The 25,573-nt window shown below is 37.4% G+C and overlaps 2 protein-coding genes and 1 long non-coding RNA gene across 3 annotated transcripts in view; 1 reads left to right on the top strand and 2 right to left on the bottom strand.

Annotated features, from left to right (window-relative positions):
• Window positions 1–442: 442 nt before the first annotated feature.
• NUDT7 (nudix hydrolase 7) lies at window positions 443–4,555 on the bottom strand. The gene is made up of 4 exons (XM_062586423.1): window positions 4,498–4,555; window positions 4,061–4,214; window positions 2,907–3,065; window positions 443–1,351 (listed from the first exon to the last, which is right to left on the bottom strand). The coding sequence occupies exons 1-4, from the start codon at window positions 4,530–4,532 to the stop codon at window positions 968–970; spliced, it is 732 nt and encodes a 243-aa protein (XP_062442407.1). The 5' UTR covers window positions 4,533–4,555; the 3' UTR covers window positions 443–967.
• Window positions 4,556–4,769: 214 nt separating this feature from the next.
• LOC134146069 (uncharacterized) overlaps window positions 4,770–25,573 on the top strand; it is a 44,522-nt gene continuing 23,718 nt past the window's right edge. The window contains exons 1-2 of the long non-coding RNA XR_009959773.1: window positions 4,770–4,862; window positions 6,783–6,882. This is a non-coding gene — a long non-coding RNA (uncharacterized LOC134146069). The remainder of the gene's footprint in view (window positions 4,863–6,782; window positions 6,883–25,573) is intronic.
• On the bottom strand, window positions 8,452–13,354 carry LOC134146127 (hypoxanthine-guanine phosphoribosyltransferase-like). The gene is given in 7 exon segments (XM_062586334.1): window positions 8,452–8,526; window positions 9,287–9,328; window positions 9,330–9,347; window positions 10,227–10,409; window positions 10,877–10,984; window positions 12,759–12,778; window positions 13,213–13,354. Coding segments are annotated over 7 exon segments (588 nt in total).

Genomic DNA, 25,573 nt, shown 5'->3' with positions numbered 1-25,573 from the left:
TTTAAACTCACACTTGCTACTTAAAAAGATTAGCTCTGATAACCCCTTCCCTTCTAAACTACATCTCAAATATAGCCTAAATCATTTGTGCTTCTAAAAATGGAATCATCTGGCCACAATATGAAGACCACTATGAATAAGCTGCTAGTCCACCAGCAACTACTAAACCAGGTTTTAACAGCATGAAGACTGTGTATCTGACACTGCCAGGGTGACTGGTAAAAGGTTCAGTAAGCACTTCAGTCTTTATGAATACTGAACTCCACTCATTCAGCTCGTAGAAGGGGCAATTTTAAAGAGAAAAGTAGTGATACAAAATGCTGAGGCAGTTCAGTATCATTGCCGATACGCTAAGCTTCCCATTAGCTGAGCAATAGGAATAAAACTCATTAAATCACCATCTTCCCTCCAAAACCCCACAAAAAACAAGACTGAAAGTACCTGCCATCTTCTGTATTTTTTATTGTGCGTTTCATAATGGTGCTTAAAGATACTAAACAAGACTATATGTATTATGCCATATGTGGTACTTCACAGAGTAAGAGATAGATAGAATATAAAAATCTTGGAGGATCTAATTCAAACAGATAAAAGGCAGAGAAAAGGAGGAGTATTATTTCACTATGCAAAAGAAAGGCAAAACAGAAAGAAAAGTCTTTGGTCACACAAGACAAAGGCAGAAATAGAATCTCTATCTTCCAAGTCAGTATACGAATATTTTATCAAAAATACTGTGTGCTTTTGACAACCCTGATATAGATACAGTAATTACATTAATCTAATTAAGATACAGTAATTACATTAATCTCATTAGTACTTCTTAACTTATTAGAACTTTTTAAAATTCAAGGTTCCCAATTCTGAAAAATGCAAATGTGAAATTAAATCAAATAGCAGGTACAAAGAGAATAAAGCAAAACTTTTTTCACCGATTTCATTAAATTTCATTAACTGACAGTCCAATATCTCATAGATTACTTTTCTTCGTTTCATATATTGATGCATATAAATTCATGAAGTTCTGCACTGCAGATGAAACTAAGTTGTCAAGATCATACTCAACTTCAAAGGTAGGTCTCCTTCCAAAAATTACAAGAGCAAGAAATACAGCAAAGTGTGCAGTAAGTCCCCATATCTTGAATGACATTTTATGCTCATGGTCATCATATGTAAAGCAGTGCATCCGACCTAAGTAACCAGATGAAGTTTTATAAGGCAAGGTCTTGTAATTTAAGGGCTGGATGAAGTATTCCAATGGCACCAAAAAAACATCGCTCACTTCATCTGGATTAGGAGTGGCCTGGAATGTATCCTCTATAAATCCTACAACTGGTGTTACCAAGTGATTCATCTAAAAGAAAAACAGACAAACAAGAAAAACACAAACACTAATTTTGTTTCAAATAAAGTTCCTTATTTTAAAAGCATTTCATATGACAAACCTGTGAAATACTCACACTTGTAACGCAATTTTAGTGCCTCAAAGGGCATGATATTTATATTTTCTTTTAAATATACTCTCAACCTTTAAATTCTGTTTTTATATTAATTAAGCATTGTTTTTACTAATATTCTGCTCATGCAGCATGATCATACAGCTGTTAAAAAGGTTTGTCAATCTGCTAGAGAAAAAAAAAAAAAAAAAAAAAAACAGAAGCATGTTCTGACATATCTCCTTGACTTATTTTGGGGAGTTCTGATTTTAATTCAAATTTTTCAAGTCACTTTATATATCATACGTGTATGCACATGTATATATATGAAATAAAAGTATATATGCACTGTACATATGATAAAATTATATATACACACAACACATATACTCTTTTAGAACTGCTAGTTTATGAATATTTTTAAAGATGATCTCTTCTTCCTTAGGAAAGTAAAATCTATTGAAATAGTCACTTGCATAACCAAAAGACTATAAGTGTCCTCTTCATCCTACTAATTCCAATTTTTAGTAACAATAAGAATTAATGGCATAGTACAAATGTTGAGCTTTTAGTGTGATGCAAGTCTGGAGGGACTCCATCTAAGTCAAAAATCACTTTGAATGTACATACAGTGTTGGACCATAAATTTTACCTGTCACATTCTGCTTTGTTTCCCATGTACCAAGTTCAACAATTTGTACTGTTTTAAGTAACTTTTGAATTCTCAATTTATTTTAATTTTTTTTGAGAAAATAGCTTCAAAAATAGAGAGTGCTTTACCAGGGTATTAAGAATTCAGTGTTTCCTGTATATTCAAAAGGTGCACAAAGAGTTCAATCAAAGTATGTTCTTCCCTATTGACTGGGGAAATTCACTGGAAAACACTGAAAACAGTCATAGAGGCTGAATTTATCCTTTTCACCTACAGCCTCTGAAGTGCGTAGGTCTGATGTTACCTATACAAAATAATAACTGAAAGAAATAATCATGTTTACAATGCAATTTTAAGACCAATCCTGTCTTTTTAATGTGGCAAGGATATTAACAACAGTAAGGAGCTAACAGATACAAAACCAAAGGGTAGTAGTAAACTGTTACATCAAAAATCCCCAATATCAAAAATAAAGTCTCTTACAACTTAATATTCTGTAATTCTATGTAAAAGGAGAAAACCAATTCCATATAAAATATTGTTAGAAACTAACAGTCTGTGAACCTTTGGGCTCTCAGGAGCCCATAACTGGTCACAGTACTCAGATGTTGTCTCACAAATGCCAAATGGAGAGAATCTCTTCTCTCATTTTGCTGAAGCAGTTTTTTCTCTCGCTTTAAGAAGCAGTTCTTAAGAACCTATTCACAGTAATAGGTTTGAAAAGATCATTATTAACCTTACAAAAGGAATATATAAGAGACAACAATATGATTTTAAGCTCTTCTCCAATGATATGCTGATTTGTTCAGTATATTGCTTACTTTATCAATTCCAGGCACAAGCCTACAGATGACTTCCACCTCCTCTGGTTGGAGTCCTACTTCTTCTTTGGCTTCTCTGAGAGCAGTATCAATTTCATCTTTATCTGCTGCTTCACTTTTACCCCCTGGAAAACACACTTCCCCTGGTGATCTTCTCAGCTAGAATTTAAAGGAGTATCACTGTTTAGTATAACACATCTAGTATTTCTTCTTAGATCTACACAGGCACTGGTTCACATTGCAAAACTACTTCATGTTTCATTTACCCTTCCAGTCAAATAAGCTGGGAACCCTAATAAGGGAAGATCTGCAGATCAGAAGAAAAGTGCTTTAACAAGAGCTACACAGGAAAACATTTAGAATTTTCTCCTCTCAAACTAGGCCTGTATCTTGCCCTCACTGTCAGAAATACATACTATTCTGTGTACTGCACAAATTGTGTGGGTTTTTTTTCCAAATCCACATTTTATGTATTCTTACTCGCATATGAGATTGACAGATGAATCTAGACAGGCAACTGGAACACCAACATTTAAATGCATAAGGCAGGAACAAGAATAGTTAAAATATACATTGAAATAATGCTACCTTTTTTGCACATTATGGGAATAGGCCTATACAAAGATTAATAAAAAGCTCATTTACTATGAATTTATTAGCTAAGTAACTAATCATCAGGGTATAGAATTTCTAAGCACGACAAAAAAGTCTCCTTTATTTTTCAGTAACAATAAGAAGTCATAACTAAATGAACTCTGAATAAAAGCAGATGTTTTGGGGCAGGGAGTGAAGGGGATTTTTAACGAAAACAAAACGCTGACAGAAAAGCCGCGGGGGATTTAGAGTGCTGCCTTTCCTATCTGAAAGCAAGGCAAGCAAAACTAAAAGCAGGTTCAAAAGCCACCTTCGTAATAACTAATTTCTTATTCACGCCGCAGCAAACAGAGTCCAGACTTCCTTTCCTGACCCGGAAGCCGCCTTTTCCCGTCACACGGATTTCCATGAATGCGGCGCTTTCCCGCCCTAGCAGCGGCACAACCGTCGCCGCCGCGCCCGTCTGCAGCCCGCCGCGCGCGCTGGAGCGGCGGGCCGGGGCCGGGGCCGGGGCGCGGGCAAGCGCCGGGCCGGCACCTCGGGCCGCGGCGGGCGCCTACCTGCGCGGCGCGCACGGTCAGCAGCAGGCACAGCTCGCCGCCCCTCACCACCAGCGGCAGCAGCACGGACGCTTTGGGCAGCGGCAGCCCGGAGAACTTCCCGCCGACGTCGTGCTCCCTCAGGCGGGCTCTGGCCGCTTCTTTTATGCTTCTCCTAGAGGCAACGAGACAGGGAAAAAGCGCCGCGACGCTCAGCGGCTGCCGGCGGCCCCCGGCGCGGCCCCCGCCGCCTCCCGCCGGCGCTGAGGGGAGAAGGCGCGGCGCGGCGCCGCCCACCCCTCCCGCAAGGACCCCGCTCTCCCGCGCCGCAGCCACCTTCCTCTCGCTGCAGGCGCGGGCGGAGAGGAGGGCGAGGGCGAGGGCGAGGGCCAGGGCGAGGGCGAGGGCCAGGGCCAGGGCCAGGGCCAGGGCCAGGGCCAGGGCCAGGGCGCAGCTACCTTCCCGCCGAGCCCTCCCGCTCCGCAGCCGCCATCTCGAACACCCCGTCCCTGCAGCCGGCTTCGCCCCACTTCCCCCACCCTCCCCTTACTGACTGGCAGGGCGGGCTCTCCAATCAACGCGCGATCTTGCCCGCAGCCGCCCCCTGATTGGCGGCGGCGGCGGGCGGGTCCGGCGCCGCGCCGTCACGTGGCGACCGCTTCGCCGGGGCCGCGTGAGGGCGAGGGGCGGGTCGCGCGCTCGAGGCGGGCGCTGAGGCGGCCCGGGCCGGCGCGCTGGGCGCTCGGGGACGCGAGGCCCGGGCCGGGCGGGCCCGCAGCCGCCGCGCCCTTTGCTTTTTATTTTATTTTATTTTATTTTTGAGGTAAGAGGCGCTCTTCGCTCCCACGGGGAAAGAGCAGGTTCTTGGAGCCGGTCCTAATGATCTGGTGGCGGCAGGAAGCAGTGGGGTGGCGGCGGCTGCCGTCCCGCAGGAGCGCTCGTCCTTCCTGGCGACCCTCGCGGGGTCGGTGCCGGTTCTGCCGACGGGATCCCGCGGGGGCGGTATCTCTAACAACAACATCGTTGCAGGTTCACTTCGATAAACAAGTTCGGTTGCTTAACTAGGAGCTCTGTGTTAGTGATCCCTCGGTCTAAATATACGTTGAACGTTTGAGTCTCTCCTGACCGTTGCAACGGTTGTCCCAGCGTTTACTCATCAAAATGAATTTCAAAACAAAACTAATGATCTTATTAAGCAAAGTTAGGGGTGTATGTTTTTTTTAAGCAGACTGATTGCCTAAGTTGCTCTTGCTCAAAGGCAGCAGAGAGTATTTAAGTTCCACAAAAATCCTTTCAACTCTTAGAAAGTTATGGCAAATTTACCCTTAAGTTAGCTGCAGTTTCTAGATGGAACTAGCTGTGGATTCTGATTAAGAGCATGCAGACAACTAGCTGAAGTATTTTCTTGGTATAATGGTTTATCACGCAGTCTTTACAGCTAATAATGAGTATGCAGGGGCACCTGTGTTTCTAGTAACGTCTCTCACAAAGGTAGGATCAATATGAACCCTCACCCCAACAACAACAACAAAAAGTTGCATGGAATATAAAGTACTGATATAGCTTTAATTACCTTGATGTTTACTTTTTTTCATTGTGTTAAGTAAACTAGAATGTCAGGATCTATTCTGCATATAGTAAGCACTCTGTAGAGTAAACTCAATTAACCTTGGGTCCTTAAAATACTCGTGCAGCCTATTTATTATATAAAGTACATATTTACCTACCTATTTATGTATTTATGCACACATGCAGAAATAACTACAGTTTATATACAATACACAATGATTTGTTACTTTATACAATAACTAGAAGCCAAGCATTGCTGTATACACATATGTGTTCTGGCTCTGGTCCCCTGTGATTCCAGTAGGATACAATACACAGTTAATACAAATTTTATAGCCAGTTGTCTGTTCTGGTTTCACTAAAACTTGAAGTCATTTGCCTTTGTTTTACTATTTTACAAAATATTATTTTCATCATTATAAGAAAAAATATACTGTCTTTAAAATGTTGCAGTTTGGCAGTGAAATAAATATGATTAATAGGAAATTACTTCTCATCATTCATCCGCACAGCTGTACGTGACACTGTTAATCCAGAGAACTGATGTGATCAGTTTTTATATTTCTCATTGGCTTTCTCTTTCAGAATGCAGATATGCTAAACAAACAAACAAACAAAATTTTAGTGAATATTTACCTTCAAAGATAATGCAAGAATGATTTTCAGTAGTGTTCCTAGGATTAGAAAGAGCACACACCAAAATATCACTACTTTGTCAGTTTTACTACTTGCAGTGAAATTGAGCTGTTAATACTTCTTACAACCTCATCTAAAATTTACAGAGAAGGTGTATAGTCTAGAAGGTTTACTCATTTGTCATGCCCTTCTTTACATTGCTTTGCAGTAGCACAGGTCAAGTTTGTCTTTTACAGAACAGTTTTGTCATGCTAAAGGTAGATTTGAGAGAGAAATTTTTCACTTAGCCAGGTCCTTTTTTAGAACTGGAGCAAAAAAAAGTCTTTCTATCACATAGGATCTCTCTGGGCAAGTCTAATATTCACTTCAGCCTAAAGTGGCTATAAAGGAGCAAAAGGAGAAAGGGTAGAGAAAAACCTTCGCACACTGTCCAGTATAGAGGCCTTTTAAAAACACTACCAGAAAAGAGCAGCATAGGATTTTGTTAAGATGGGTGAACGTGGAGTCAAAGACAAATTACAAATGAATTTCATTTCAGCTGGGGCCAGCAGATTATGTCCTGCCAGCTCTCCTGGAGGATTTGGAATACTGTACAGCAAGGCTGAGCGACGGTGCTTTTGGAATAGATTCATGAAAAGGTAAGGCAAATTGTTATGCATGTACATTAAATTATTAGCACATTAATAATATTTTTCCCATTTTAAAAGAAATCTTTAGTCAGATTTAAAGTTTTGTTACCAAAGCTCCCTAGGATAAGCTTATATTCTTGCTGCTTACTTGTGATAATAGTCATGTATGTAACAGTTAAGGCACACGTGCATATCCAACCACAAATTTATCTGGAATTTCAAAGCCTGTGTCTGTAACAAAATCCAATTCTCTTTGTACTTGAAAGATGTAAACAGTTTTTAAAACATGGGTTGTCTTCAACTACATCAAAGAAAATGCTTAACAGATGCTCATCTGCTTTCAAGTATTTAGCATGCCTAGCACCTTTAAGGCGGATTAAAATCCACACCATTCCTATCAGTTAATAATATAATTAAACTGTTAGTGACCTTTTAAGAGAGTTGTTTTATTTCTTAAAAATACATCAATTAAACCTACTTATGAGATAGCCTGGGGAGAAGGGAGGAAAGGGGGAAGTTTTACTTGTGAAGTAATGTAGCCACGTTAAAAATCTTACCTTCTGCCGTCCCTTTCAGGAGAGACGTCCAAAAGTTAGGCCACTACTCTAAGTTAATGTCAATATTGCATTTGTTTTTGAGAACGGGTTAGTTTTGAATCTGAAATTGAGTTCAAATTGAATTACAATCTTCTCTTTTTGGAGTAAATCTGAATCAAAATGGGATTTACAGTTTGAAAATAAGTTATATTTAAACCAGAGTCAAAACAAATGCCTTCTAGGGTCAAAGCCAAGCAATCAGAAGTTAAAAAGTTTGATTCTAATTCAGGAATCCAAATAGCTACACTCAGAACGAATAAAAAGAAGGTGGTTGTGAGGTTTCAGTATGGGCTAGCTGATGGTTTACAAGTTTTTACATATTTTCTCCCCATTTCTCCACATTTCTTTTGGCCTTCCTGATGTGCATATCTTAATGTGCAGACTTACTGCGTGAAATGAAATTCTGTAATCTTATTTTGGACAATGAGAAAAATGGAATACTTAGTCTTGTCTATAACCTGAGCTTTGATGTGTCCTTTTAATGAGCAGGCTGTAAGACAGAGGGGAGATAATCATGATTCTTGCTCCAAGCTGTAGATTTTGCTTCTCCCATCCCTCCCCTTAAGCTTCTAGAATCATGCAGTTACAGTAATCTCATTGTTTTAATTTACCAGAAAGAGAAGTAGTTCTTGCCTTTATAATTGAGAAAAAAACTAAGGGTCTGATCTAGGTACGTTCTGAAGCTCCATGTGACTCTTTTTATTGTCTTAGAGTTAAATCTCTTCAATTCTGTATCCCAAATCATTATTTTTTCAGGTAGTGCTGTATCAGTAAACTAACATAGCACATATAGGCAGATAAACTCAAGTGGCACGTAAAGATTTGGGGGGAGTAGGAAGGGAGGAGGTATTGTTTCCTGCTTTTACTTTCTCTTCCCCTAGGCATTAAAAAAAAAAAAAGGCAGTATACTCTGACTATTTACCTGAATGATTCTGGTATCTTCTCATTACGATATGCTAGTCAGTGGCCGTGTAATCATACCTTACAGCTTTTTTGGTTTGTAGTCTTTTAGTTTTGAAAGTAGCACCTTCATTGTTCTGCCAATCTGAATAATGTCCTCAAAGAGATTAAAAAATATGTATATAAGTCTGAAAGAAAAAAAAACAGACTGTCAGGGTAACTTAGAGTGTGTGATTGCACTACTGATGCCTCTGATTGCTTTATATGATATACATGCTTTGACATGATCAAGTGTTTTATGTACAAGAAGCGTTAACTTGCTAAGTGGTGAAAAAAAGTCAAGATCTTTACTCACCTCTACTACTAACATTCTGGAAAACATTATTCAGAGAGAGGAAGAAAAACATCTTAATGCCAACGTTCGCTGAATTACACAGCTAATAAAAAAAAGTTTGCTCTATAAAGTTCAGTTATAAATAAGTTGCAATTAATTTTCAAAGAAGTTTGTCACTTTACTACTTACATTACTTTAGTGCTTTCTGAAGAGTCTTTCTGAAAGTATTTATAGAAGCATAAAATATTATGAGAAAACCACTTATATCAGGTTTTATATAGTATTATGATATGTATAGCAATAGCATTTAAAAGAACGTGTTGCCTATGCCAGTTTAATATGGTTTATTTCTGGGGTTTCGAGGATAAAAGATAGAGTGGAATTCTTAGAAGCATTCAATACTGATTCCATTATGTTTTCACGGAGATCAGTGGGAATAATTTTCCATTTCAAGGCATGGTATTTTAGACCAGCTTTAAGTGACCGTAAATATGTAGAATCAAAATCCTAACACAGATGAACTTCCTGGAGGATGTGTAAGAACTGTTCTTTCCCTTTAAAAGCTGAAGATGCTACTTCATACCTTCCCATTTAATATAGACAGTTCTTCAATTATACTGATTTTTTTCTGTAGGTGAATCACTCTAGAAGGAGTGAAGTCGTACAAAATATCTTCATGAGTATTATCTTGAATAGTTGTTGCTATTCACATATGAAATGACACTTGCAACTTTATGCGGTATTCTTTCAGTGAAAGCTTTTAAGTAGTGGAAAGCAAGAAATACTATCCCAGTGAACTATCCCAGACAAATGTTTGAGCTGCTGAGCAAAAGTATAGTTGTATTTCTAGAATCAACTTTGTTGCTGTCAGCTATTTTTGTTACCACTGTTTCAGAATTCTATGATACTTTCATAGGATGTTGTAAACTGTTGTATTTAGCATGGGATAAATTTTGATCAATGCACAGAGCTTGAGTATTCAAAGAGTGGAGAAGCTAAAATATAGAAAACAAGATAACTATAAATCACAGAATTGCTTTGCAGTAGTTGGCTCAGGCCAGCTACAGTTAGCTCAGGTGAAAAATACCCTTTCTCCAACAAACAGATTACGGAAACAAATCTCACCAACATTATCTGTAAGAAAAAGAAATAATGCAGAGGAAGACTTTAGGCAAATCTCTAATGCCGAGCTCCTCTCCATACTCCCTCACATCAAAGAGTCCCATGGCAAGGACAGTTAGAGTAGAACCTGTAATGGAAGCTTTGAGCAAGACTTTGGAGACCTTAACCCCGCCCTTGCTTTCTCACTCTAAGTGTTAGGCTGTATATACATGCAGGTGAATATAAATACTCAACTGATCCTTTGAGCAGGGCAGTAAATTAGTTGCCTTTCAGTACATAATAGATTAACTTGTTTTGAACAGGATATAAACTCAATCTCATATGTTTTGCATGTAAACTAACAGGATTCAGAATGTCAATATACGGAGAGTCAATTTTCCAAGGAAAAGAAAGTTACTTACACAGTAGCTTTTTATTCTAACAAAATCCACAGTAATTGGCACAGACTTATCACCGTTTTGATTTAGTATGTTTATATGGTCCAGCAAATCGGCAAAGAATTTATATCCTCCTTTAAGGACACAGAGTGCAACAATGTGATGACATCCCATATCTTGCATGATATCGCTTGCCAAACTGGAAGAAAAAACAAATCACAAATTTTATAAAATATTTTGCATGTCATATTTGTTGGTCCATACAACAATGCCCAAGTTAAAATTCTGATCCTGCTGTTGAATTTTTTAACCAGCAACTTGTGACCACGTGAAGACACAGGAAAGTTAGTTACATATTGGCAGCTAAGTTCACAGGATGACGCTTACCCACTTGGTTTGAATAATATGTCTAAACAATTCAGGATAGAAAGGCTTAAAACTCTTTCAAATGACTTGGAAACCTAACTAGGGTTGTAGAGAGGTTCACTTCGTATAAGTTCTCTTGCATTAAACTCCCGAGCAAAACTTAAGTTTTATAGCTACAGGGTTTCCCTGTTCCTCCAAGCTTCCATCAGGGAGATTTTGCTCAATGTGTAGTGTATCAGTCTTTTTCTTTGGAAGGCAACTGGGGCCATTGGCATCACTGCCACTGCTCTTTGTTTAGTACCTCCATACCTGTCCAGAATGAGTCCGTGAGGAATCAAGACTCTTTCTAGATCTTCTTTGTTATGCTTAGGAATGCAAAAGAGATTTTTATTACAACCATTCTCTTCATCTTTTATCTGAAAGTGAAAAGGAAATAGCTCTTCAAGAACAAAGACAGAGACACACAGGGAAAAAAAAAAGCTTTCAGCTTTTGACACTGTGGAGCAAGAGAAAAACTGTGAACTCTGTATTAGTAAACTAGCTGTCAGTCACAACTTTGTCTCCTTCTCCACCTCCTCCACAGTAATGGCCATTACTGTGGCTTTGAAGGCCAAGCTTTGCCACAATAAGGAACTTAGAGGCGGAAAATAGTAAGAAAAAATTTTACTAAAGAGAAGTAATGAATGATATAGAACTATATTTTTGTTTTGACAGAGTATTTTACAAAACCAGGCTAAAACAAAGAAAATCTATGAGTTTCCCCACCTATAAATGTAACTGAGGTTTTGAGACCGCTACAATGAGCACACAGTAATGCTTTTCTGGGAATTTAATAAAAAGCTTTTGTGGCAGAGTATTAATTGTGGAAATAAACAAGACTCCATTCTTTCCACCCCCTCAAAGAAACAGAAAGTGTGTAAAATATATCTATTTCAGAGTTTTAGAACTTTCTGGTATGATGTTTTATAAATTCATTTTTTTCATTCTAGAGAAACACAGAAGAAATTTTAATTATTTCTTTACGAATAGGGACTACGTGTGAGAGTGGGAAATGTGACCTTTGATGACCACTTTCTTTGATACAGTCAGAAGATCTTTAAGAGACTTTTTCTTTCTTTCTTTTCTTTTTTTCTTTTTCTTTTTTTTACTGCTGGATCATTCGCAATTTTTGATAATCCTATTTTCTTCACCCTTGTAGCAGATTCCTCTTCAATACATTGGCAAATGCTTACTATATCAGAAACTGGGAATGTACAGCCTTTGTGCAGAAGCCCTTGCAGAGCACTCAGTTTAGTCACAGAGAAGGAAATCTCAACTGGTATGCAGTGTTGACAAAGCTATTCTCTCCATTCCTTCACCCTATTCATTCAGTTCTCCATCCCACAAAGGGAGAAGTAGAACCAAGATTATAAATGATCCTAATTAAACTTTTCCAGCCTGTTACTTCTTCTGTCATAGTGCAAATTAGGAGCTCAGCACTTCCAACTCTGATTACTAAAGCTGAATGTAAACAGGAAGCTTGGAACCTCTCAATGTATATGTGCATCAGTAAACAGCTACACTGCAGGCAGAGATGCCCAGTAATTACTTGGACTAAGAAATGGATTTGAAATTGATCTCCTTGCAAATACAAGTAGGAGAATTAATGTATTCCTGGAAGCAGAGAAATAAGGGCCCAACAGGTTATCTTCCTGAACTATCAGGAATATTATAAAGTATCAACAGTGAAGCTGTCAGTAGCCAAAGTTAATAATCCTTAAGATTAATAACATATTTTAAAATAAAACTTACTTTAACATGCTAAACTACACCTCACATGAAACAGGCTGCTAGATTGCATAATTGATGAACTCATCTTTTTCAGACACTTCAGGGAAGCATATGTTCATAGTGATATAAAGCATTAATAAAACTTGTTTTCCAGACTCTTGCATACCTTTTAGTTTTTGCTGGGGCAGTAAAGTTCCCACATCATAACAATCGCAAACCTGTTTTAACTGTTACAGGATCACATTTAGTACATGTCCTGGGAGAGAAACAACTATGTTCTTTAGGTAGGTGAATGTAGTATAATTAAAACATCTCACAGTGCTACAGAACAACTTGGTTCTTAAGCTGCAGGATGACTACAGTCTAGGTATGTCCTAGCAGAGTCTCTGACAAAACAAGTTTTAGAGAATGTGCTATTACAATGCCCAGTTTCTCCTCTTCTGAAACGGAAACAAGAAGGCAAAAGCAAAAAGCAAATAAGATGTATCTTCTACTATTATGCTGAATAATTCAGTAACTAGTATGCTTTTCTGAAATGAGAAGGGATATGTTCCTGTTCCACTCCAGTTATCATAGAAGAAAGCTTCAGCCACCATCATCCAGTTAAAATTAAAAGGGTGCTTATATTCTCCATTTCCCTTTTGCAGAAAAAAGTTTCTTGCTCAAGTAGTAGGCTTGGATTTTAATTTCTACGTGTCAGGTAAATTTAGATGAGGGCTGGTTCTGTAATCAGTAGATGAATTTAGGATGCAGCACTACCTTGGTCATCATTTTCATTGTGTAAAAGAGATAGCTGTGTTCTCCAAGTGTTGAACACTGGAGGCAGAGGCAGGATTCACAACTGAACTTTTGACAGTGGTGAGCACATACCTACCATCAACTGCCCCCAGAGGACAGGGGAGAAGACTGACTCCAAAAGAGCAACTTTGATATGGTAGTGTGAAGAGGGAACGCTGCAGAGTGTGAATCTGGGTGGGAGCCAGGGGCCTGCTGAGCTGCAGTCCGGTGCCTTCCATTGTGCTATATGCTCTGCTAGCAGATCACCCCTCAGCCTGGGGTGGATAAGCCATAGCTACTTTCCCCAGATCAGGACCTTAACCCTTTTGCCATCAGGGTTTAGGATTATAGGTCTTTTCTAAACATGCCGACTCCAGGCTGTTGGACTCAGAAATGTCAGGATATCTGGAAGTTATGTATTTCCATTTTGGATTCTCTTCAGACTCGTCTGTTGGCCCCAAACAAATCTGTTTAAAGGAAGCTGTGTCTTGGGATTCTACCACCCTTCAGGAAGATAATGGATGCTTCCTTCCTTGTTCCTTTGTGAAATGGTGGAACAAAAGCAGCCAAGGAAAATATAATCCAGAAGAAACGGTTGTGAATGAGAATGTTGACGTGTAGGTATTAGAAATAATTAGGAAACACCTGAAATTCATCGCTGAGATCTCTTCACATCTGTTATTATCCTGGTATTGTTAAAGAAATATGAGAGTAACTGAAAGAAAAAAATAAAAAAACGAATCTGGCTCACATCTTCACTAGTGCAAAATAGTTAACTGCAAACCAGTTAGAATTCAACAGAACTTAGTTCAGTATAATTCAAAATACAAGAGAGCTTATGAATTAGGAAAAATCTGTTCAGTGTGCTGCACTATGCAGGTTTCTTTGGTGGAGGAATACTTGGAGAAGCAGTATGAATAGAGTTAACTTCAAGACAAGCAAATTCAGAATTGCCTATGTTCCTAATATCATATAGTCTGTTTATTTAGCAACAAAATAGACTACTGCAGCAGAAGACAAAGTTTTAATGGTTTATTTGTGTTTAGCATTCTAGCAGAGATCCTATCTTTCTCTTCAGACTTGGCAAGCATAACACCTTCCTACCGAGAAGCACCCTTTGATTTACTAAACAAGCTCCAGAACCAAGCATTTCATGGCTTAGTAATGGACAGCATGGTGCTCTGAGTAAGGCAGTAATGGCATGAAGTATTCTGAGGGGGAAAAAAAATGGGGAAAAAAATTAACACCTACAAACTCTTTAGATAGATGAATTGTTTTTAATTCTGCCTTTTTGGCATAGGAGAGATGACTGCTTAGGAAAAAGGGAAAAATGGACCTTAGGGAACAGGAGTAAGATATTACTTGCAAAACTCACAGCAGCTATGAAGTGAGATAATTAATGCATTTTATTTTAAATTGGGTAAAAATTGGCTAGACTTCATTTGAGGATAAAACTAGACAAACAAGTGTTATCAAGAATTTCAAAAAAAGAAACAGAAGACTGTTGTACAAGGCACTGCAGACAAGATGAAATTCTATCTGTATTCTGCAGGTGGACAATACTGATAGGGCTTAATGATCCAAGGAAGACTTGGAGAGTATTCTTGCAGCTGAGCACTGTACAGTGTATCAAGAGTGCTATTTTTCCTGTTTTAGTTACTATTTTCTTCCTGGCTGAAGTCAATAAAGAAGTGAACTGAAAGCTCAGGTGAAAGGTTATTTTCAGATTAAGTTTGTTTGTCCTTTATTAATCTTGCAAGAGATACTGGCACTTACAGTGGTATCAGCTGAAGCTCAGGCTAGACAATAGCATTTATGAGCAAATTTTAGTGCATGCAGAATTGCTTATTGGAGTTTTTGAATATTGTATTAAACAACTTGATTAGCTTGAAATGGACTAATTTCTGCCTGTCTAAGGTAGCTGGTGGTGACAGAACACACATAGAGGTTATGAGATCTGACCAACAAGAAACAGTGACAATAATTCGTTAGAAGCATTGCTTGAAGTTAAAAGACAGTTTTTATTTAAGACTACTCAAACATGTAGGCATCCTATTTCATTTGGAGTGTAGGAAAAGCCTTTAGGAATAATCAGTTTACATGGTAAACAGTAGTTAAACAAATGCTGTGTATTTTCTACACTCTGTTTCTTTTTCATGCAGAGTTTATGCAGAGTTACTCAGAGAGCCAACGTGCACACAGGATATATGCAGAGTTACTCAGAGAGCCTACGTGCACACAGGATAGAGACCTAGCTTCTTCATGTTGATGATAAAATTAATGCAGGAGATATTTTTTTGCAAGACTCCCATCTGTATTGCATTCTACGTAACTACAGTTTAAATTCAATGCGTTACCATCGATTTGTGCAATTTATTTTATTCCAGTCTTGATACTGTTTTTCCAACTTTCTTTTTAATGCATTTCAGCGTTATAGTTCGCTTTTTCAGTTACAGTTTGGGATTTCGTTGGCACAGCAAGTTAAAGGTCAGCTGTGTTGCAAAAAAATTTAACTTCCTAATGGATTTGATGAGCGGTCAGCTTAAGTGAGGGCCAAGCTTTGATGATGTTAATACAGCTGTTGAACACAACTAATCAAAAATCTTGAAGTATACTGATAGCGTGGTGATTATTGATTATAGCTGTTCCAACACTACAGTTCAGTCCCTATTTTGGGTTAACTATGCTCATTCAGAATATTTTGTACAAACAAAATTTTCACTACTACATGAATATCTTGTTTGTTGCTATGTGTAAAGAATTTTGAAAGATTTACTGAGAGGTTCATAAACAGAACCTTAAGGGTTGCGTCAATTTGAGCACCACGTTACCATAGCAACATGCTGCCTATACCTTTCAGACTCATAAAAGTGTTTGTATCATGGCACATGCTAAATAATACAGCAGCATCCTATTATAATAAAGCAGTTTGACTACTAAACTATCACAGAGTCATTAAGTTTTTAAAACATGAGCTTACCATCTGAGGAATCAGTATTTTAAATTGAATTCATTCTCTGTTGCTCATTTACTGAAGCTAGCTTCTTAGTTTAAACTATCTTGTTGGGGTTTTCCCCTCCCTTTAAAACTACAGCAGTTATGTAGAATAAAGAGATACTTAAATAAGTATTGTTTCATTGGAACAGAATGAAAAAGTGTGGAAGTCTGATACATAATCTGTGATACATTAAGAAAGAACTAAGTATTTTAAGTTGTCTTGGCTTTGAAAGCAAGCTTTTCTCCTGAATATATAATAAGACTTTTTATTATTCAACTTTACTAAAGTTTAACTATTTTCTCTGAAACTACCTCCCCCCCAGAGCTCTGTGCAACAAAATAACCAACCAAACATAACTGTATTATGTTTTCTTATCTGCACAAGCCGTAATCTTACTTCGAAGTATATTATCTGAGAATGAGTTGATGTTATTACTATGGTCTCTCTAGCTCTATTTTCATCTTGCAGTCAGATCATGACCTGCTTCTAATAGATCAAATTTGCCGTTCTTCCTACAGGAAGCATTACTTCCTTATACTAATACACTGAAATCACAATCACAGGTTGTTACTTAAATCAGATTAACCAGAAATAAAGTAAGCATTAGCCCTACTGCAGCCAATCAGAATAACAATTATGGGGAACAAGGAAGGTGCAAAAACATGAATCAAATTATTAGGAAGGACTAGATAGAGTAGCAGTTTCTTTATTGAAAACAGAAATCAGGTACTTGCTTGTATAGATGGCAATTCCGTGATGTATTTATAGAATGTAGTTTTGTATATCAGTTTCTCACACAATATTTGCATGTGTGTTGTTGTGGTAAAGCTCCCAGCTTTTCAAAATTCTTGTGGTAACTTGCAGTCAGAAATCGATATTTGAATGAACAGAGTCATATTCTTAAAAATTACTTGAAGCAGAGGTCTGCAACTGTTGAGACACTGTAAACACTGCCTGGCATTCTTCCAATTCATGTTTTCATAGAAACAGAGGGTGATAATTCCAGTAATATGCTCTACATCATTTAGAATCAAATGACACTGACGTTCACTATAATCTGATTATGTTAGTGTTCCAAACTGCAGTATTATTCAGGATTAACGTTGAAGTCTTAGATTTCTAAAAATTAATCATACTAACTCAGTGAGTTAAGGCCAGGTTGCATACAACGTGTTACAGAATGCTCTTACCAGTTTGGGTACTTATTTTTAATTCAACCAGTTCAGTTTTCTGTTGTGGGGAGGACACATTACGAAAAGAAGGTTTTTCTCAGTTTCTTTGTATTCTCACAGGCACTTTTCAGATCATTGTTGTCAACACTTGAGATAATCCAGAAACACTTTTCAGAGTGGATTAATGAACATAGCCACGGCCTTCATTGATATGTTAAATAGTAATACTATTTGGAAGCTATTACTGCCTTGAGAACATTTAGGCTCTATTTTATGCAGTTAGCAATGGTTTCCTCCTCAGAATGTTCCCTCATATTCCCAACCTTACAAATGTGAGTTGCCTGTCGTGTGAAAAGAAGCCTCGCCAGGTAATTCCTAGCGTAAGGGATGCTTTTCTAGCAGGTAGCAATGTGGGTTCAAAACCCTGGAGAATTTCTCAAAAGAAGCACGACTTGAAAGGGAGCATGAACAGAAACAAACAAGCTAATAATGATGGCTCTTGCTGGAGCACAGATACTCTCTCCTCCTTATTCCTAAATGACAAAATACAAGTGAATAGCAGCACCCCTGAGGAGAGGTAGAAATTTCTTTTTTAAGCATTTGTGGAGAACATAGCAAAAAGTAGTGGCTCCCAGACTTGTTTTTATGCATTTCCTTTTGCTCACTTAGCCCTCTCCTGGGCTTTTCAGCACAGTGTAATTTAGCTGCCACACAATGATGCTGGTGCTTTAGAGAGCCCTGATAGACTGAACACACACTACGTAATTGGACTGCCCTTACCTGAATCCTTTTTGTGTAAATGAGAGCAGGATGTTGTCTAAGGGTAAACTGGTTTTTGTTGTTTTTTGAGCACAAGTTACTCCAATTACAGGGAATTAATATACATTGTGTGCATATCTGACATGATTTGTAGCACACCGCCTTGGTTGTGCTCTACCCTTGTTTAATATTCTTTTCTTCTTTGTATTACATCGTTTTTGGCATGCTTAATCTGTAAAGGGAAAACTTAATTGTAGATCACACTTACTAGGCAGCCTCCTCTTTAAAGAGACCACCTTAAAATACCCTTAAATGTAAGGAGCACACTTTGGCTCTGTCTTTATGCAAAGACAACCTCTGTTACGTAAATTACTTTTATAGGTCCTGGAAGTGGTCACTAGAGGCAGCTTTGATTCCTGTTTTGGACAATGCAAATCTTTGTCTACTTTAGACACCATAGTGTTTGATCTGATTTGAACTAGACCTAGTCCTGAAGTCCTGCTTAATCTTGTTTCAAAAAAAGATTGCAGAACTCCCCTCCCACTTCCTTTAATTATTTCTAAGCTTTTACTGCACTGAGATTATTGTCTGAGCTAGAAATGAGCAGTGCTTTATGAGCAGGGTCCATGTTAAGTCCATTCATAAAGGGCGTGTGCATATGTATGCCTTTTTTTATATACAGTAATATTTTTAGACTCACTTAGAAATACTAACTTCTCTTCAGAGAGACTGTCAATAAGTGACATTGTTTTGTGATTTTGACATCTGTTCTGCTGGAATGGAATTCCTGTAATTAAACTAAGTCTGGTCTGCTAAGATCCCAATAGACAGAAAATGTAGGACATGCTACGTTGTGGCCTCCAAAATTTCCTGAGAAATCAGACAGGTTCATGTCCCAAATGGGAAGTACATCTTGGAAGTTCTGTGAGAATGAGAATAGAGGTATGGTGTGGGGAAAACCATACACTTTCATTAAACTTGGCTGTTATGAGAAGCTTTTGCTTACTGTGTCTGAAGCATATTTCTTAGCTCATGTTTGTGTGAATGAGTTTAGGCTTCTCAGTGAACTCTGTAGAGCCTTAACAGTAACCTCATATCACTATCCCCTGAAGTTACTTGGAAGACCACAAGAATTGTGTTTGTGATCTCAGTTACTATTGGGCTGAGATTTGTGTTATGAAAGCTACTGCCACAATGAAAGCTTTCCTTGTCACTCTTTGAAGGAAGATGCTGGGATTTCACAGGTGAAAGGTGAGGAAGCAGTTCATGCTACTGAATAGCAACAGTTGTAAACTGCATCATCATCTTCCTACAGGAAAGTATGTAAACATAGTGTTTGTTCCCTGCAGAAACTATTTTTTAATTAGATATTTTGAGGAAACCAAAGGACTAAACAAATCAGCAGGTATCAATCTATTTCCCTCTTCTAAATAACAGGACACTGAAAGATCTAGTAAGTGTAGTCTGTACAAACAGACTGGAGATTCCTTAGATAAGCACTGATATATTGGTCAAACAGCAACTAGTTAACATTACTCCTATCCTTCAATCAATTCCCTGAACTATCGAGTCAGTAAATAGTTTTCCTAGGACATGATTTTGCTGTTTACACACCTCTAATAAAGTCCTACATTTTCTAAGTTTCAAGTAAATTATTTTGAGACTGCTGCAATAAGTTTAAAAGTCCTCACAAAATGCTGTAGAGGTACCAGTTATTAAATCACATCAAGCATTTCCTCTTAATTGCTTTCAATTAGAAGCCAACACATGCTGTTAGATATATTGTACAACTGTTCAAGTAAATTACTAAAACTTTACAAATAAAACAGATGAAGCGTCCACTAGATGGAAGCCTCTACCGCAGAAGATAATACTTGGAAGAAAAATACACTTTTTGTGGAGAAAAAAAAAATCTGGACTAAGAAACTTCTATTCACTTAGTAAGTGTATAGATCTCACTGAAATACAAATACAGTCAGGAGGTTTAAAGCACGCATCTTAAATATTTAGATCAGTTTCTGAACTTGTATAATCATGGATTACAGGAGAGCTGCTCTGATTTGCACCATTGAATACTCAACCCACACCCACATGGACTCCACGTTCTAAAAGACTGATAAAGTCTTAAATTAAACCTAAGTGCTTGTATCCAGTGATTGATTTGCTTTTAGGAAACTTGATTATGTGCTGTGAAAATGGCTTAAAAATCAGTAATTTGGAACCATCCTGGATGAGTTCTATTTTGCATTAAGTCATAGTTTTAATTACTCACTCTGCTAAAAAGTATTTTTGGGGAAAAAAGCCACATTGCATATCCTATGGTAAACAGTGCATATTCCAATTAGAAATTAGAAACAGTTTCACAGTGTTAAGGTCTTACCATACTTTTTATAGTCTACGCCTATAAACTACATAGCAAGTGGAAAGTTTCATGAGTTTGAACTTTCTTTTGTTTGCTATTTTCTGTTTGGTCTGTAGGTGCATTTTTTATTTTCACAAGAAATGGTCAAAGTCTTCACCAGTATTGGATAGTTATAAGTGTTGTTCTCAAAGAGGTCTTCTGCTTTTGCAACTTCTCTAATATTCCTTACAACATCTAGCAAACACATACTGATGGTAGAAATTGAAGGAAACACTCCAATAAAAGGAGACTCATTTAAATTTGAACATTTTTGGGAAATACCCCAACACCAATTCCTGAGTAGATGGAAGACAACTTATGCAGACTCAGACATTTTGGTTACTGATCTGGAAGAAGTGTGCAATACTTTTGAACAAACCTTTCCGAAGCAGAACTTAGTGTTGGAGGTGGCTTTGGGGAGGAAACCTTTATATATTTTCTACCGTATTTATTTTGTAGATAAGAACTGTTTCGGTCTCCTGGACTGTCTGTATTAGAAAGTGGTTTTGAGAGAGGATATTAGAGTAATAGAGCATTGAAGCAAGTAATCAGAACTTCTGGATTTTATTCACAGCTCTGGCACATGGTTTGTTTGCTGTATGACCCTGGCCAATTTATTTTCCTGACTACTCCTGTTGTACATCTGACCTTCCTCTACGCCTGCTTTTTCTCTCTCTCTCCACTCCCCCACCCGAGTTTTCTCCTGTAATCAGCCGACCTTCGTTTTCTGAGATTCTCTCCTTTGTGCTGAGGAGGTCATTGTTATTTTTGGGATAGTACCATTTAAGAAACACTGTTGCTGTCATTAGCTAATGATCAAAATAATTATTTAGAACAAAAACGATGTTGATTGCTGAATTCTGAATGTTAAAATATAGTTGTTCTGGTTTAATATGTCAGTGTGCAAAATGGAATTGTTTCAGATCCATCAAACTATCGACTGTGTCTGGTCAAGCAAGTTCCTGCCTCTTCCTTTCTGTCTTCCCCTCCTCCTTCTTCCCTCTCCCCCAAAAGATAAAGTTGGATACACTGTTTTACCTAGGGAGCAATGGGTGGTCCAAGAAGTGATCTGCGTTGCTCTTGGGGAGCTGGAGTCATTGCTACAGATACGCTTAATAAAAGTATTTGTTGAACAATGGCTTTATCTGAGTACACAGCTGTTTCATCTTAGCAATGTAACAGTAATAATAATTAAGTCCATATTCTTCCTTGGATATTTATTTTTTTGAATTAATTCTTACTGCATTGAAGGAATTTGGTGTGAATTACAAAGGAGTAAGTTAACAAAACTACATGTGTCTGATTCTAAGTTACTTATATTACTTCTATAGAATTATTCTATTTACTTGAGACCTTTCTAATTTACTTGAGACCTTAAAAAATTATAAAAAATTACATACCACAGAGAGGCAGTATTTTAAAATATTCTGTAATTTTTCCCTCTGTATTTTTTTTATAATCACAATGTTTGATATTAACAGTGTTTTGTTCTTCAAAGCCATGTTCAATTACTAAAAAAGCTGAGTGCCATCTTCCCATAACAGCATGCAAGAAAAATGTAAACTATGCATTTTGGTAAAATATAATACTGTTTTAAAACACCATGCAATTACCTTGTTCAAATAAATAAAGGAGCTAATCCCTAAATCTCAATTTTATAGAACTAGATATTTCAGTGTTGCAACTGGCTTTTGTTGAAATATTATTTCACAAAGATGACACTCTGTTTGACCTTGCATAGAAAGATTTTGCTGCTGATACTTCCGTTTACTTACAGGCAGTTTTGGTTGTTTGCCACTTGCAATGGAAACCACTGCTAGTACGTATTAGCTGTGCAGGTTTGCACAAAAAGGAAATTTAGTGCTGGTCCTTCTGTAAGGACATGGTTTCATTAGACAATGGAGGAAACAGAAAGCTTCTGTTATGATTCTGGTGCTTTCAGTTTTTTCCTCAGATCTCCATCGAAGTACTTCAATTACTGCATGTTGAATCTGGTGGGAAGGGTGAATCTTTGGAACCTATTTACATGGTTGCAAATGTGAATACCAGGGGGGACTTGCACTTTTACAAAGTCAGTCAATCTTATTAAAAGTGTTGTCTTTTTCATATTGCTGAAAATTTTCTGGTCGTCTTCCATTTCCAGCGCTGAGATTTTACACCTTCACTCTCTTTATAAGTTTCCTTGTAGTCTAGCAATAAGAAATTTCCTTGCCCTTGTCACCTTACTCACTAAACCCATTTCCACCTGGTTCTTGCATCTCACAACACATTTTCTATCCTAAAAGCATACTCAATTTCCCTCTAATCAGTGCCATATCTTTCTGTTCTTCCCATCACATCACCTCTAGTTTCTCCTCATTCACCAAGTTATCTTCTTGGGCAAATGTTAGGGCTCTCACCTACTAATTTCACGTGGTGGCTTTTGTCCTGGTTAACGTCTTCCTTCTTGAATGCTTGTCCTTGTTTTGCTTCTAATTTCATTAGCTCCTTCCTCTCAACATCTTCTGTTTTTTAGATGTTTTATTTTCTCTCTCACTTTCTGAGAGTTTCTGGTGTAACAGAAAAATGAACATTGTGCATTTTCAACGCAATTTCCTTGCATCTCCATTAAAGATCATGGAAAGGTCTCCTTTAATTGGAATCAGTGAATTATGCCCTTAATGCTTATCACACTAAGTAATTTGCTCTACCACTTTTATTTCATCTCTGATTTGTGCTGCAGCGTATGGTATGAAATGCAGCTTGTGGAATTACTGTATTCAGTTACTTCAGCTAGAGTCCCCTTTAAGCAAAAGCCTAAAATGACTCAGTAGTTCAGGGTCATCACATTTCTGTTCTGTACATGTACTCTAATACAAGTAGTTGCTTTTTCTTTTAGTCTTGTATGACCTATATCCCAGACTGACCGTTTTTATTTTATTCATTTATATATATTTAATATTTATATTTTGCCAGCCTAAAAAGTAAACATGGCTTGCTCATTATACTTGACAGCTACTATTGAAAAACAACAGAAAGTTGGAAATACGTTGTGCTAGAGGCTTCTTATGTTTAGTTTTGGATTATTTTCAAGTAAATCCTTCCATATTAATAAAATAATTTAGATTTCTCATGAAGCCTCCTTAGGCAGTTTCTTTAAAAGCAATAATTCTGAAAAACGATAAGTTGTCAGCACTGTATTTCTGAAATTGTTTTTTTTGCACCCTTTTAAACACTAACAAAAGGTTGTTGAAAGGGCAAATAAATCAGTCAGCATCAATGCAACGAAACGTTGTCTTCAGCTCTGCTTTCCTTTTTTAGGAAAAGTTGTCATCATTACGCAACGCGAAGTCCAGTATTGCTTCTATAGTATGTATAAAACATAAGTAAAAATTTTCTGTTATGCAAAATCACAAGTGAAATACCAATTTATGAAAAACTACATGTTTTCTCATAGAACCAAATCTGAAATTTTGTTAGAAACCACCTCTATGGTTTTTAAAGGTATTTAAGCAACTCCTGCCATCTATGAAGATGCTAGTTTTCCACTTACAGCCAGCTTCTATTCCCAGTTCATTATGCCTCAGATTTTTCAAGCCTAGGTACTTGAATTATTTATCTGTCATCTTTATTCTGAGCAGAATTTGGACATTAAGTGTTTAGTTTCATGGCTACGCAGATATTACTGAGAGAAATAAAAAAATATTTAATGCAACACATTGTTTCATGGTTTCCTTAGGCTGTTATGGTGGCTTTGGTCTGATAAAATTGGAATCTAAATTTTTGAAAAGTACTACAGTTCTACTGTAGTTAATTTACATTTGCTTTAAGAAATCTATATACTAATGATCAAACCTGTGGAATAGTCTATTTAAAATTAATTAGGAATTTGTAGTTAATTTTTAACTGCAAAATACATATATTAAAAATGTAATAGCTCAAACTGTTAGATATAAACAATTACAAACATGTATTTGAAAGCAATCAATAACATTATTCATTAATAAACAATCTTGTTTAATCTAGAAGTGCTTATATAACTAAAGTTTTGACATATTGTAGGACTGGTAGTGTGATACTCTTATGCCCCAAACTCCCAATGGGATTAATTTCCTATTCACTTGCCTAGTAACAATGAAAGTGTTGACTATACGAGTGTACCCAGAAAGAAGAACAAGTCAGGTTTGTTTCAACTGTCCTAGAAGCACCTTGGCTAAGAGCAAAGATTTTGTATGTCAGTAAAAGCAAGTCTACAAGCCTATTAATAGGGAACACCCATGCATATGTCTTTATGGCACGGTGGGCACAGCAAGAGTTTGTAGTTGTGTTCAGCCATTCACAAGAGTATGCTATAATGAAACTAAATCTCATGGCTAAATATTACTGAAGGCCAACAGCATTCTTTGCTCCTTAACTAGTCTTTTCCATGTTTCATTTGAGTATAGGCCAAAACTGATGTAAAACTAATAGTAAACATTGTGATGCCCTTGTGTGACATGGCAGCTTTGATTAGTTGCTATTAATTTACATTTCAGAAAGTGCCATACAGCACTGACCAACAGAGAGATGACTTTGTAGAACAAAGATACAATGCAGTGGTAGTCGAGAGAAAGCAGAATATCAGACTGTGGGCTCAGATGTTGGCTGAAGATCGTTCAATCTAGCCACAAATCTGAAAATGCACCACTGTATGGTAGAGCTGGAAAGTCTCTAGCATCTTGTCTTTTACTAACAAAACAAAGTAAAAAAGTTAAACTTGTGGAAGACAACTGTGATAGTTTTGGTCATTTCCAGATTTGTTAAGTTTTCATTTTAGCAATGATTCTTTCAATTATCTTCTAAAACAACTTTTATTTTAAAACATTTATTGTGATTGGCTCATTGAAAATTGATTTTAATCAGTAGGGATCCAATTTAGCAAAGCACATAAGCATGCAGTTAGTACTATCCCTATTGAAGGCAGTAGCTAAAACCATTCTTAACTTCAGGCATGTTTTAAAGGCTTCAATCTGGCTTCAATCATAGAACTAATGAAGTTAGAATGATTCAGGCTTAGGGTAAACTCAAACTCTTTCTCTCTCCCGCAAAAAGAAGTTGGTGGAACTTTACAGCTTTTAATCTTCTTTTACTTCTGAGAGAACTTCTGACA

The sequence above is a fragment of the Rhea pennata genome, chromosome 13 (genome assembly GCF_028389875.1).
Source record: "Rhea pennata isolate bPtePen1 chromosome 13, bPtePen1.pri, whole genome shotgun sequence".
NCBI lineage: Eukaryota > Metazoa > Chordata > Aves > Rheiformes > Rheidae > Rhea > Rhea pennata.
The sequence above is the reverse complement of the archived record's forward strand: the minus strand, read 5'-3'. Positions and strand labels throughout refer to the sequence as shown.